Raw genomic sequence first — 15,896 nt, forward strand, 5'->3', positions numbered from 1 at the left:
CATCTTTACTGTTCTGTATTAGTTATGAGAATGTGATTATAGAAAAGCTTTATGACATTTGTTTTTAAATTTTTTCACTTCAGAATTTTGATTTAAAATTTGATTACAGTCACTGTGTGTATGTAGACAGTTGTACAACTCTTTGTTTTATGTGTTGGGTAAGAGTAAGAAAAAAATGTTCTGATCTTTATAAACACAGTCTTCTGCAACTTAGTAAATAAGCTGGTGTATAGTGCTTGTGTGATACACACACTTAATGCACTCTGCCTGAAAAATGTATAAGCATGTTCATTGTGCCTCTGAAAAGGTCCAATCAAGGATAAGTAAAGAACCAACATTTTTACTTTGCTGACATTTATGGTATCACTGGTAGAAGTGCAGAAAAGGTAAAGGGTTGCAAAATGTGCTTTTCTTTCAGTGGGTGTAACAAACATACCTCCCGGCTTTACTCCCTTTGTGGAATACAAAGACAAGACCCAGCAGTGGCGGTGGATTGGTGAGTATTGTTTTGCATTCTTGTTAGCGTTATTGTGGGTTATGTTCATTGGTAGAATTTGCTGGCTTGTGAAAGGCTTGTGCTAACAGCCATACATATTACTGACTTGTGTGCATGGCATCTAACAATATTAAAGACAGCAGCTGCCCCCCCCCCAGATTACCTGTGATGCTGTTGGGCTAACACTTGTCTCTACTGTCTGCCATATGTTGCATCATGCTCTGGCTTGACAGTCACCTTAGAAGTTAACTGGGCTTTAGTTGTGAGTTGTTCAGAAAAATATTTATTTTGCCATTGCTTTGGAAAATTCTTAAAACTATATGTATATATTCCAACTTAGAAGTAAAGTAAGGCTTACCTATATTTCACAAGTTGCTGATTGTGGGTTATCCAGTTTGTCCGGTTCAGGGATGAGACTGATCACTACCAGGTGCTAGCATGGCAAGCAAAGCTCCTTCACACAGCTCCAGCTCTTATGTCTTTCATAATGTACAACTTTTCCCAGATTACCTCAGATCTTATTTGTCACTGTTTGCACTGGACGTGATCTCCACAGCTGTAGTCAAGATAAGTCATTTTATTTTTTAATTTTTCTAACATTAGCAGCTTCCTTTTTTCTTTTCTTGTCTGAAATGTTGAGTTGTAGTGGTAATAGGTTTATTATGTATAGGCTTTTGTCAACTACTTAGTTTCTTTACTTTACTTCTATAGTCCCACGTAGAGGCCTTTGGATTTGATCTAACTTAGTTAACCAAAAAAAAATGCTTTAGAATATATTTTCTCAGTTAGATTAGAGTTATAGTGTTAGTGTTGTAATTTTTTGGTCTGATGTTAGTTTTGGTTGGATTTGTTGTTTAAACTTGTAGGGGTATCACTGTGGGTAATACATCAGGCTTTCACAAGTACAGCCGCTATGCCTGCAAGGTCCTGTTCCAGGATACCCACAAGATATTTGTGGTGGATGTGGAGCTATACCATCTAAAAGAGATTTGTGATATCTACAAAGTCTTTGGTCATCGAGCTATTCGGCAGAGAGGGCAAACTTATTTTGCAGGACTTATTCCACCAGACAAGACTAATAAAGACAGTGAGGGAAAAAAGAGAAGAGAAAGCATGAGTATTCATTGGACAGCAGGTCTTCATTCTCAAAGACTCCCAGGACTGAGAACCAGTCAGCCACATCTGCCTCAGTTTTTTTCCTTGTCGAAGTCTGATCCTCCTTAGAAATCCCCATCACAAGCTACTTCCCAGACCTACCCTTTGGGAGTGTCTCATATTCAGGCTTTAGTAGTGCAATACCTGTCTCTGAAGAATAGTCTCTAAGTACCTAGAGCCTCAGCTATCTACTTTATTTTTATTTATTTGTTGACAGTTGATTACCTGGAAAGTGCGACTGGGTAGATAGATGACCATTTTTAGTGGAGGCCACGCGAGAAAAGCTCCAAATTAATACAAAACATTTTAAGAAAAATAATTATACAGTCTTCATAAATAAAACAAAAATATCTGTAGTTTAAATAATTATAACAAAATAGACATTTATTTATTTTATTTTACATTTGTTGACTGGGATAGTCCGACTGGATATATGTCAGTTTTCAGCGGAGGCCCAGGGAGAAAAGCTCCAAGATAATAATACACATTGAACATTTAGAAAAAGCTAGTTTCAAGCAGATTACTGTCAAAGCAATACCAGCATTTAGCACACATAGTACTAACTTATTATAAAACACTTTACAAAACATAATATTATTTTCAGAGCTATGTATACGTAACATTACATTCAGGTTTAAGACACATTGAGCAGCAGTTATACAATTGATCCTTCCTGAAATGGTGTGGTAGAAAAAAGAAGTAGTGAAGGTAAGGCACCTAGGTAATAGGTCAGTACTCGGGGTTAGTGCAAGGACATAACCAATAAGGTTTGAAGGATTTCTTGAGTTTGTTTTTGAATCGAGTTAGTGAGGGTTCTAGAGTCAAATCATTTGGGAGTCTGTTCCATGTTTTTCCAACAGAGTTTGCAAACAGAGAGTCCCCAGCTGAGTAGTTGGATTTGTATGTTTGAACTAGGAGTCTAGTGGATGATCACAGTGGCCGGGTGCTGGTGTAGGAGCTGATAATATTTTTTAGTGCAGGTGTATTTTCTTGTTGCTAAAGGACTTTATGTGCCACTATTAGCAGGGTGAACTGCAGTAAGCTAGGCAGTTCAAGCAATCCTAGGCGATTTAGGTTGTGACAGTTGTGTGTCCGGTAGACCATGCTAGTAGCAAATCTGGAAATGTGGTTATAGCAGGGTGATAGTTTATTAAGATCTGTTTTGTTTAACTTGGAGAATAAAGGTGAGGCGTTGAGAAGAGTTGATAGTAGATAGGAATGGGTAATTGCAGTTCTAGCAAGTGGGGTAAGGAAAGGTTTGATTTTGTAAAGAGAGCCAAGTTTTTTATTAATGGTTTTGATAACTTGATTGATATGTGCATCAAACTTCAGGTTGTTAGCAACTATGACACCCAGTAGTTTAGTTTGGGCTTCTGGGGAGATGATAGTGCCATTGTTAGCGGTTATGCTGAAAAATGGCAGGGGGGTCCTGCATGTGGGGGAGAAGGGGAGCAGCTTAGTTTTGTTGGGATTTAGGATTCGATGTTGATTGGAGAGCCATTTTTCCACTTTATTGAAGGTATTTTGGGTTAATGTGAATAAAGTTAGTTGGTGAGGTGTCAGAACAAATCAAGGTGGAGTCATCCGCATATTGAATGCAGGGAGCATCTGGGATGACTGAATGAAGGTCGTTGATAAAGATGGAGAAAAGAAGGGATCCTAGTATCGAGCCCTGGGGACTCCTAATGTGATGGGTAGGTGAGATGATAGCTTGTTCTGCCATAGGACTGCCTGTTGCCTGCCCTGCAGTTAGGATTGAAACCATTGGAGTGCATGATTGTTTAAGGAGAAGGCCTTCAATGTATTTATAAGCATTTTGTGGTCAACCATATCAAAAGCCTTGGATAGATCTAGAAATAGTGCTGAGGATAGTTTATTGTTGCGGTTGTGGTTAATGACGTTCGAGAAAGAGAGGAGGACAGAAGTAGTACTGTTTAATGTTTAATGGCTTAAAGCCATGCTGAAAGTTGGACAACAGCTTGTTCTGTGTGAGGTAGTACATGAGCTGTATGTGTACACACTTCTCCATAATTTTAGCTTGAGATGACAGAACAGCTGTGGTATATGACATAATATAAAAAAACTTTAGTTAAGAATCAATCAAGGTATATGACAATCATTTAATATTTAGAGACATTTTAGACAGTTTGTAGAGAAATTAAAGGTAAGTTAGTCTAATGAGCAAACACGAAAACTGTAAGTTAGTCTAATATAAACAGGAATTGCAGTATGAAGTAAGGGAAGAACAGGCTTGTGCTGTATTTAGGGAGAATGTCAGGGAAGAAAATTAGATAGCAGTAAGGAAGTAAGTGGAAAAGGGGACATTAAGGAGGTATAAAGAATGAAAAAGTAGTTGTTCAAATATTGATATATAGTTATTTATTTTTTGAGCAAGTACAGAGCCAGATTTTTGCTATTAAGACTTTCAGAGTGGTTTTGAAAGATGGGAGAGAAGGGTATAGACCTGGTGGATACACAGGTAAGGAGTTCCAGGCCTTGGCAACCTTGTATGAGTACAGGCAATGCCCAGCAGATTTGCTAGGTCTGTAGACAGACAGGAGTTTTTGGTCACTGGGTTGCAATTACCGACTCTGAACATAATTGTGTAGAATGTTTTTTAGTGCTGGACAAGGCAGATGCATGCTGGATAATTTTACAAGTGGTAAGAAGTTATGTATATATTAACTGATGTTAACAGTTTTAACCAATTTGAGCTTTTCAGTGCTACACTGTGGTGGATTCTGAAAGGGCTATGTGCTGCAAATTTAGCAGTTTTGTTATAGCATTATTCAGGTAATAATTTTTGTGAAGCCTGGAGATAATTAAGTGTGGGAGCACCACAAAGAAGAGTTGGGAGGAGAAAAGTCGTGGCAAGTGTAGTTTTAGTTGGGTCAGTGAGAGTTTTTTGCTTTGTAAAGTATTTCTAGTTTTTCAGTTTTTCGTATGCAATTTTGCATATACAGGTCAAATGTTAGATTATCATCCTCTATCACCCCTAATAGTTTGCTATGAGAAGTGATTTCACTAGTTGTATTATCAAGAGAGAGGACTTTAAATTTTGTTTTTTTTATGAGAGAGGGATTTGGGGGGAAAGTAGTCTTTTTTTGGGTTGAGCATAAGTTGTGAAATACAAAACCATGTTTCAATGGCTGTTAAAGCTTTGTGTAGTTTTTTAGAGGTGTACCATGTTGTCAGATGTGCAAATGAGTGGAGTCATCTGTGTATTTGGGTGGCTTGTTTTCTGGAAGTGTAGAGGGCATTGGTGAAAATTTAAAAGAGGAGTGAACCAAGGATAGAGCCTTGTGGTACACTAGTGGTGACTGGGAGGTAAGGTGAGAGCATGGAGTACTATTTTACTGACTGATATGTGTTAGGCAGGTAGCTTTTGAACCACAGAAGGGCAGGCTGAGAGAGACTTAGTGATGACAATTGAAGTAGGTGTTTGCTGTGGCAAACTGTGTTGAGAGTTTTAGACAAGTCTAGAAATAAGGAAGAGACTAGTTTGCTGTTATCTCTAGCCTTATTGACAGTATCTATATAGGTTAGAAGGGCAGTGCTATGGGAAGGACTGAAGCCATGTTGTATAGGGGATAGGAGTTCTTCCTGCAGGAGGTAGTCTAGCAATTGTTTTTGAATACATTTTCAATTATTTTGGAGAGGGGAGATAAGATTACTATAAGTCTGAAGTTATTAATGTCTGTTGAATTTCTTCCTTTGTGTAGAGATAATGTGCGACTTTTTCCAGGAAGAGGGAGTGTGGGATTCCTGGTTAGACCTATTTATAAGGTTTAAGACAGGATAGGCAATGCTAATGGGTGCTATTTTTAGGTAAAGCAAAAAAGAGAGACCAGCAGTTGTAGCATCAGTATCCTTTATTAGGCTGGTGGTCAAAACTCCATAATTATGTAACACAGACCAGTTTCGGCACAAAAACATCAAAGCCTTCCTCAGTGTACACTCCTCCAAATACCCCATAAAGAGGTCACCATAAAGGTGCAAAGGATGCCTCCATAGCAGTACCATTAAGCCGTAAATAACATTCTTCCTTGAAATAAAATACATTTTTCATTATTACATGTTCTGTTAAACATAACCAAAAAGTATTGAACCCGGCCCATTATATAGATACTCTATTTAGCCAGTACTTTATGGCCATTAATCCTGCCCAATGTGGAATACTAGTGTGCAGTGCTTTCACATCCAGCGTGCAAAGAAACCAACCCAAATCCAACTGCATATCCTCTATAATTGACAAAAATTCAGTCGTGTATTGCTTTCTAAATCTGACGTATCCCAATGATGGTTTTAAGTAATATGACAAAAAATCTGATAATGGCTCTGTCAGAGAACCATTCCCTGCTACAGTTGGTCTACTTGTTGGGCTCCTGACACTTTTATGGATCTTGGACAGCATATAAAAACACTGCCTGATAGGATCCGGCACTGTCAGTTGATACAAGACATCTTTTGTAACAATCCCTTCCTCATAGGCGTCTCTCAAAATATTATCAATTATGGGTCAGTTGTCCCTTGGAGGGCATCTAATTAGAAGATGCCAGCCTTGTGGACACTGTAACAACTGTAAATATGTTGGTAAAACTGAACATTTTTCATCCGCTAATACTTCACAAGTTTTTGACATTCGAATGTTTGGCAATTGCAACACAGACTGGGTGATATATAGGTAGCAGAACATATGAGTAATATCAGATGCAAAAAAACTACTAACGCTTTATATAAACATACTTTGCAACATAGTGCTGCTAAATTTTATTTTACAGTTATTGATAAAATTGGGTATAAAAGAAATAACAAAGGTGGATGGCATAAACTACTGGACCAAAAAGAAAAAAGGTAGATTATCAGGTTAGGGGGCTTGTTTCCACCAGGGTTAAATGATTGTTTGTGATTGACCAAATGAGGTGTAAGTAGAAAGTATTTAGTGGTCTGATGTAACCATGGATGTTCTTCAAGAATGCAACTGCAGTCATAACATATGGGTTGTCCTGCCTCAGGCAGCCCTCGGTCGGCCGGATTCCAATGTCTGGGTCCGACGTCGGCTGATGTCGCATTTCTCTCCGACGTCAGAGCGGCTGGAGTACATAAGCATCAGCCGACGCCATCTTCTTCAGTCTTTCTTGCCGCGCGGTGCCCGAAGCAGAAGCAGTTCGCAAGTGCCAGTCGGTCAGCTCCTGTATTCTTCGAAACCGAAGTCATCAAAAAAGCTAAGTACCCCGTTGGGGACCTTTTCTTGCCTCAGCCGATGTCAGAAATTACTGAAAAAGTAAATAATTGTTTGTCTTGTGGTAAACAAATACCTCATAAGGATTTCCATTCTTACTGCCTTCCTTGCCTTGGCCCAGACCACGACGTCTCGGCCTGTGCCGCCTGTGCTCGCTTCAATAAGCGCACTCTCAGGCGCCGGGTGGAGTTCGCTGAAGACTTTTTCGGTGAAAAATTTGATTATATAATGCCGTCGGAACTACCGACAACGCATACTCCTAAGAAACTAAAAGACCGGGACCGACATCCTCGGCCCACGTCTTCCACCGACACCACGCCAAAACTTACCATGAGTGCCCCGGTTCCCTCTGAGGCGGTTATTCCACCGCTTCGAACCGACGACACCGCATTACCGATACTGGAGGCCACTCCGACGCCAGTCATTGATTTTCCTCCGGATACTGAAACCGAGGAAATGCCCGAGACCATTGCTGTTGATAAGGTCACTCCTGCATGTGGAGCGGCTAGGCCTTCCATGTCCATGTCTATCAAGGCCTGCACACGGGCTAAGGCAGCCAGCAAGACCAAGCATCTTACTGCTAAAACCTTACCTCAGCCTACTCCTGATACTCAAATCATGTCTTTGGCCGCAGATTTAATTTCCCTGATCAGAGGTTCCCAGGCCCACCCTGAGAGAGGATCCCAGCCTCCTCCTGATAAGAGGCCCAGGGTTGAACCCTCTGACCCTCTTCCTTCAGATGAAGATTCTGAGGACTCTGTTCACTCCAAAAGCCAGGAAGGGCCCTTCCAGACCTATGAGGATTCAGATGCAGAGGACTCCATTCCCTCTGCCTCTCCTCCTGAGGATATCTCTTTTGGGGAAGTTCTGCATTCCATGAGGGAGCATTTTCAGTGGCAAGGCCAGGAATATTCAGATTCCAGAAAGCGCCTTCGAATATTCCTTAAAAAACCCCAACACAGACCCTTAGCTATACCTCCTGTGCTTGATGTTTTGGATGATCTATACTCTGACTCCAGTGTTACCCCTGATACTCTTCCTCCAGCTCCCGTCAAGCCTGACAGATACTATAGGGTTCCAGAAACCCATTCTCATTTCTTTAGGGCCCATACTGTTGATTTAGAAACAATTTCCCAGGGGCCTAAAGGGGTTTCTGCTACCATCTCCAAAAATCCTTTGCCTTCCGACAGGGAAGCAAGGTCCTTAGAGAGATGGGGGAAGAAGGTTTACACCTCCACTACTTTATCAATGAGAGCTCTCAATTGTCTCTTTCACATGTTTCAATATCAGAATTTCCTGTTAGATGATTTACAGAAAAAATTGGCCTCTCCTGAACCTTTAGATAGGAAGTCTTTCTTTGCAAGAGGCTGTTCATAATTCTTAGCAGGTTAGCAATCACTTTCTACAGTGTGGATATGATGCATTGGAAGCTTCATGTAGGGCTGCTATGACAGGGGCGGTCATTCGTAGACATGCATGGTTAAAAGAACAGCCTTTACCAGATCATGTTAAGGCAAAACTCCTTGATGCACCCTTGGAAAAGAACAAGCTTTTTGGTGCTAATGCTAAAGATGTATTAAAGTCCATTGAGGAAAAAGCCAAGTCAGTTCAGACAGTCAAAGATTTCCTCCAGGTTCAGCCACCCAGATTCAGCAGGAACTGGCCTTCTAAAAACTGGTCCTTTCCTAATCCTGAAAGATTTCAAAGGGGCAAAACAGGCGTGTCTGAGGAAGAGGGCAATACAGAGGATCCTACAGGGGACGACAGTGGCAACCAGCAAACCAAAGAAGTGACACAGGGGTTTCTCCTGCCCCGCAGGGACAATCTCAATGACTTTCCTCTAGTTCCGCTGACCAAGGAGCAAACAGAAGCTCCTTTGGGCGGAAGATTATCTTTGTTTTCAAAAAATTGGCACAAACTGACAAAAGACAAATGGATTTTGGACATTATAGACCACGGTTACAGGTTCCATTTTCATACCTTGCCAAGCAAACAAGGCATGCCAAACCTTCCACAAAATCAGAGGGCAGAGGCTATCAAGCAAATTTCTCTGCTTGCTCAGATCAAAGCAATAGAAAAAGTTCCACAACAAGAACAAGGTCAGGGGTTTTATTCAAGACTGTTCCTTGTTCCAAGAAAAGAAACTCAGTGGAGACCAATACTGGACTTGTCCGCTTTAAACAGTTTTCTCATAGTACCAAAGTTCAAAATGCTGACTCTACAGCAACTCCTTCCCATGCTGGGCAAGGGGTCTTGGCTGGTTACTCTGGACCTCAAGGAGGCATACCTGCATGTCCCTATCAGACACAGCTGCAGAAGATACCTCAGATTTCTTGCAGGACCAGAGCATTATCAATTCTCAGCATTGCCATTTGGCTTATCTACTGCTCCCAGAGTATTCACGAAATGCCTGGCATCAGTAATTGCTCATTGCAGGCTACAGGGGATTCAAATCTACCCGTACCTGGATGATTGCCTCATACAAGCGGACAACAAACTAACCTTGACAAAAAACTTGAATTATGTCATACACTTGCTACAGGCTCTGGGATACACAGTCAACTTTCAAAAGTCAAGACTTCAGCCATCCCAGCAAATAACCTTCTTAGGAGCCAAACTAGACACAGCCTCTCAAATGGCTTACCTGACAGAAGACAAGCAAAAGAAGTTAACTCATTACTTCAAATGTTTAGCAAAACTCACCCAGATGACTGCAAGGAGATTCCTACAGACCCTGGGTTACATGGCATCCTGCATTCTCCTGGTTCCACTAGCAAGACTTCACATGAGAAAGCTTCAATGGTACCTAAAAAGCTTATGGTCTCAACACAGCAACAACCTAGAAGCAACTATACCGCTCATTCCATGTCTTCAAAAGGAATTTCTATGGTGGGCCACAGTAAGCCAGTCAAACACAGGCATGTCATTCAGAAAACCTCAGATAACACAGACCATGACCACAGACACCTCAGAACTTGGATGGGGGGCGCACATGGAGGGCAGATGTATTCAAGGACAATGGTCTCCAAAGGAAACACATCTGCATATCAACCAAAAAGAAATGCTGGCAGTAATACATGCCATCGAGGCCTTTGGACAACAACTTCAACAAGGCCACCTACTAATACGGACAACAACACCACTGTGATGTGGTACATAAACAAGCAGGGGGGCACTCATTCTTACCCCCTTTGCAGACTGACAATGAATCTTTGGGAAAAATCACTGAGTCAAAACATACAGTTAAAATCCCAGTTTGTTCCAGGCAAAGACAATGTTCTGGCGGACAGTCTAAGCAGGAATTTCCTAGACCCCCATGAATGGAGGTTACATCCAGACATCTTTATACGACTCACCTTGACATGGGGCAGGCTGGACGTAGACCTATTTGCCTCCCACCTCAATCATCACTTACAAAAGTTTTGCTCAAGGACATATCATCCACATGCATGGAAAATAGATGCTCTCTCATTCAACTGGAGCTCCCTAATAATCTATGCATTTCCACCTCTGCCACTGATGACCACAGTGTTACTAAAGATCAAAGCAGAGCAGCCGAAGGGGATCCTAATAGCTCCAGACTGGCCAAGACAACACTGGTACCCACTACTACGGAGCATATGTCACAACAAAACGTGGGCCCTTCCCCAATGGCCCCAACTTTTGACTCAACACAACTTCAGGACAGTTCATCCCAACATCCAGACGCTTCAGCTAACAGCTTGGGAGATCCCATAAGTAACCTCAATTTATCTCTCTCCAAGGAAGTTCAGCGGATACTAACAGAAGCCCGCAGACCATCCACCAGAAAGGCCTACTCAGCCAAATGGAAGAGATTCAGCATTTGGAATACCAACAAGGGTCATGATGCATCAGTTTTGAGCATTCCACTCATTCTGGAATACTTGGCAGATATGCTACATAACGGACTCTCATACTCCTCCATAAAAATACATGCTTCAGCTATCTCAGCTAGATACAACACATTCTGGAATACTTGGCAGATATGCTACATAACGGACTCTCATACTCCTCCATAAAAATACATGCTTCAGCTATCTCAGCTAGATACAACACTGATCCACCTGTGTTTTCACATCCTTTGTTAAGGCAATTTCTTAGAGGAATCAAGAATATAAAGCCCCCAAGAAAGGCACCAGTACCAGCTTGGGACCTCAATTTTGGCCTAGAAAAACTGACTCTACCTCCCTTCGAGCCAGCAGCTTCTGTGGATTTACAATTTCTTTCCTGGAAGACAGCTTTCCTGCTGGCCATTACCTCAGCAAGAAGGGTTTCGGAATTACAGGCCCTAATGACAATACCACCGTTCATAACTTTTCACAGAGACAGAGTCTCCTTACGAACCAACCCTACCTTTCTGCCAAAAGTGGTATCTAGGGTTTCTTTAAATCAAGCAATTCACCTGCCTACTTTCTTTCCCAATCCTGAGAACAAAGGGGAAAGACTGTTGCATACATTGGACATACACAGACAACTTTGCTACTACCTAGACAGAACCAAGACCAGTAGGAAGTCTGATCAGCTTTTTGTTGCTTTCTTCCCCTGGAGTACAAGGAAAAGCAATTTCCAAACAGACAATTTCAAAATGGCTTGGACATTGCATCAGATTCTGTTATTCCTTCCATGGAAAGAGTGTGCCAGCCAATGTCAGACCACACTCCACCAGAGCTACAGCCACCTCTACAGCATTCTGTAGAGGGGTGCCTACAAAGGACATTCTAGAAGCTGCTACATGGAGCTCCGTGCATACATTTTCCAAACACTACAACCTCCCTTTATATTCCAGATCCAGAGCAGGCTTTGCTTCGGCAGTCCTGCAGGGATTGATAGCTACACCATCCTCATCTTAGAGCATACCTCCTCCCCCAGCTAAGCTATGGTATTCAACCCATATGTTATGACTGCAGTTGCATTCTTGAAGGACATAGTACAGTTTTGTACCTACCATAAATGTAGATGTCCGATAGATATGCAACTGCAGTCGGGTTTTCCCTCCCTCCTTCCCCTCTATGCCTTGGGTCCACTCTTCTCCCTGTTATCCTTAGCTGGGGATATCTGTTATGGTGTATCTGTTTATTGCTTATTTATTTGTCTGGAAACCTATTATTGTCTCCCAATTTGGTTACAGCCTTCCTTGGAGGGCACCTGGCATCTGGGGCAAGAAACACTGAAGAAGATGGCGTCGGCTGATGCTTATGTACTCCAGCCGCTCTGACGTCGGAGAGAAATGCGACATCAGCCGACGTCGGACCCAGACTTTGGAATCTGGCCGACCGAGGGCTGCCTGATGCAGGACAACCCATATGTTATGACTGCAGTTGCATATCTATCGGACATCTACATTTATGGTAGGTACAAAACTGTACTTTCTTTACACTGATGAAGGCTTATGTAGCCGAAACTGGTATGTGAATTGTAAACATCAGTAAATTATTTCCAGGAAGGAGTGTTGTCTTGTATTGTTGGTTCCTGTAGTTATGCAGATCAGTGGTTAGATCTCCTTTGTTCAAGAGAATGACTGTAACCATCTTCCATTTTTTGGGCACAAAATCTGACTGTGGGCTCCAGTTGAAAAATGATTCAAGTGATACAGAGAGGTCATGTCTCATGCCATTTATTAAGCATCCCGGGATGTTATTGGGAACTGTTGCTGTATTGTTTTAGGCCTTGGAAAGTGCAATAATGACTTGGTCCATAGTAATGGTTTAGGGGATTGTGATATGCCATGTTTCCTTTGTAGTATTGAGGGGGAGAGAAATTTGAGCTGAACCATCTGCCAGAAAGTTGGCATTAGCCTCTGGTTCAGTGTGGGTGTTGCCATTTACATTAAGTTCCACGCATTGTTCCTTATTTCCCCTGAGATTATGGACATAGCTGTAGAAAACTTTATGGTTGTTGTTTGCCTGAGAAGCTATTTTTTATTCAAATTTAGCCTTTGAAGTCTTAATTAATCCTTTTAGCTGCCTGTTTAGATTGGTCAGGGGGCTTTTAGTATGTATCGCTTCGTTCCTTCTACCCTTGGCCAAGATTTTTTTGTTTGTTTTATAACCAGTTGATACTGTGATTCCACCAGGTTGGCTTGTCTTTTGAGTTTGTCATATTCTAAATGCAAGTGGGCAAGTCTTTATTCTATACAGCTATCAATGCAGCTGTACAGAGGTTTTGTAAATAGCTCAGCATATGCTATGGTTTTTACTGTTTTTTCTGGGTGCCTGGAATTTAGCTTAGGTATCGCTTACTAGAGAGAGACTAGCCTTGGAATAGTTCTTAAAGGTTTTGGTTTCGCTGGATCCCCAGAATTAATTTTTATTTCAAGCAGTAATGCCTTTTGGTCAGATCTGACAGGTGAAGACATACATTGGATGAGGAACATAGGGCGCCCCATGTTCATGAGTACAAGATCAAGGATGTTTGTACCCCTGGTAGGAGAGTATGCCAACTGTACAGGATGTTGTTACTAAAGTTTATGAATCACAGGGCTTGTGCATTAGAAGTGATGTAGGATTTCCATTCTATAGAGGGGTGGTTGAGATCCCCCATGAATATCATATTGGGTTGAATGGTGAGGATTCAAAGAAACTATTGTTATTTAGGGAACACAAGTGTTACTCTAACGAAATTTTGAGTGTCAGCTTTTTTACAGGAGAAAGCTAACACAAAAAGAAAATGCATGATAGGTATTAAAGAATAAACAACTGTAGTACAAAAGTAAATGTCTAGGTAGCTGACACACATGCTTGTACACTATTTATATATACTTGGACAACAGTGACTACTAGATGATTAACACATGAAAAGAAAAGTTCACTATACACACAGGTGAGATTGTGTGATATTGCACACAAGGAAGTGATTGGAATTGCACTTGAATGAAAATATATTAATTTTAGTATGCAGTAAGTAAATAAATAGAATTACTCTATGAAAAAAAAAAGAAAAAGAATAAGAGCATATAGAGGGAATAGGGACTCTAGTACATTGAGATAGGTAGTATGGATTTTCTGGAACATGGAGGGGACCTATAGGGTGCAAAGATATGGTACGAGACCCTGTTTTTGGTGAGTTGCACATGAACAACTTCCAGTGGGTCGTGCACTTTAAATAGTGTGGGAGTGAGGTTGCTTTTAATATAGACTGAGATTCCTCCACCTTTAGTTCTGTCCTGTGCATTTGCTGGTCTAAAAGTTTGAAAGGCATTATAAACTTGCATTGCTGGGGTACTGTCTGCAACATTAAACCATGTCTCTGTTACTACACAGATGTTTACGCTCGTCCAGGAAAGGTAGGCTTGCAGGGAGTGGAGTTCCTTCTTAAGAGTTCTAGCATTGAGCAGTACCACTGTCAGATATTCCTTTGTAGGTTCACTTAAGTCAGGAGGTTTATCAGTTTGACATTACCTAAAAAAGGTACTGTCGTGGTGGAAAAAGTCTTTGCCAGTATTCAAAAACCTATAGGGGATAAGTGCAGATCATCCTTGGCAAAGCAGTCTGATTTGTCAACCATTTCCTCTCAGATTTTCAAATATTGTACCCTCTTGGATTGACACCAGAAGCTAAGCCAGTTGTTAAATTCAATAATTTTCTGTTGGTAACTTGGCATCATCCTTGGAGAAGGATTGAGAGGGCCTGATATCCCTAGAGCCGACACTCCTGAATTCTGTTCTCGTGTCAACAACTGCGGTTCTACTTTGGCCTTATCTCATAGAGAAGCCTGTAGTTCTGGATATCATTCTGGATATCATATCTCACCCCTCTGGCAGGCCTCTCCTGGACATGCAGTCCCTTAAATGGTAACTGTTTAATATTTCAAGACTTGTAAGCTTTGGAAAAGTGTGACCAAATGATTGGAAATGTGGACTTGTATACCAAATCTGAGGGTGTTGTTTCCCAGAATTTTCCATTTTCTCCATGATATGGTGATCATGGAGTTAGTATATATAAGTCTGGGGGTGTAAGAATCTTGCCCCTTGCAAAACGCATTCTTAAAGGAGAACAATGACGTATGATATTCAATGCCCCCCTGCATTTTCATACTTTTGTTATTCTTTGAATCACAGTTGCCCCCTTTGACTGGCGTCATCGTTTCTCCAATTCTCTTAATAGCCAGAAACCTTTTATACCCTTTCATGGAGGGTTCAAATCCTTATCCCTTTCCAGAAACCTTCTATTCGCAAGGGCAGTTGGTAAAACTTTTCCTTGTGGTAATTCAGGGTCTAGAGCTCTTCTTAGCTCCCATTCCTTCATCTTACTTTTTTCTGTTCTCTTTCCATATGAGGTCAGTCTTCTCTTCTACTAAAGTGTAGGTGTCAGTTATTTCAGATTTCCCCCAAAGCTTCAGTTTTCAAACTCTGGCTTTTCAAAAATTGTGCATGAAAGGAATCTTCATATCTACATATGTCTTCCCCTCAAAGATCTTGCTCCAACTTAGGACCTTAATGTGGTGTTGTAGAAAGTGACATGTCTTCCTTTGAAACCAGCTCGTTGAGAACATCTGAATTTTTTTGTCTTGGAAAACTCTTATTATGTTGGCTTTAGCTAGAAGAGTTTTGAACTTCAAGCCCTTTCTGGCAAACCCCCCCTACCTTATCTTTCACAAGAATAGGTTGTCTTCAGAGTAATCGTTCATTCTTACCTAAAGCAGCTTTAGAGACAGTATTAACCAAAGTATGTGTTTCAGTATTTTCCTAGTTATTCCAGTAAGACAGAATACTACTACATTGTTTGGTGTGCATAGATAATTTAAATTCAGTTTACAGTGAACAAAGCAATTTAGGCAGCATGATCAGTTACTCTGTCTTAATCTTCAGGTCAGAAGGTATCCAAAGTCATCCTGTCCAGATGTCTATGTGATTGCCTTTCTTTCATGTAGACCTCTTCTCATAAGTCCCTTCCTTTAAAGCCAAAGGCATACTTCTCGAGATCAGTGGCAGCTTCTTATGTCTTTCCTAGAATTTTCTCTTTGGATGGTATCTGTGCTGTGGCC

At 41.2% G+C, this 15,896-nt stretch overlaps 1 protein-coding gene across 1 annotated transcript in view; it reads left to right on the top strand.

Annotated features, from left to right (window-relative positions):
- The window catches only part of NFRKB (nuclear factor related to kappaB binding protein), a gene marked incomplete in the record, with an annotated part of 1,477,031 nt that overhangs the window by 523,677 nt on the left and 937,458 nt on the right, over positions 1-15,896 (top strand). The window contains 1 exon segment of the mRNA XM_044081086.1: positions 419-496. Coding sequence (XP_043937021.1) covers positions 419-496 — 78 coding nt within the window.

The sequence above is a fragment of the Protopterus annectens genome, chromosome 8.part0 (assembly GCF_019279795.1).
Source record: "Protopterus annectens isolate FY-2018-M chromosome 8.part0, PAN1.0, whole genome shotgun sequence".
Taxonomy (NCBI): domain Eukaryota; kingdom Metazoa; phylum Chordata; order Ceratodontiformes; family Protopteridae; genus Protopterus; species Protopterus annectens.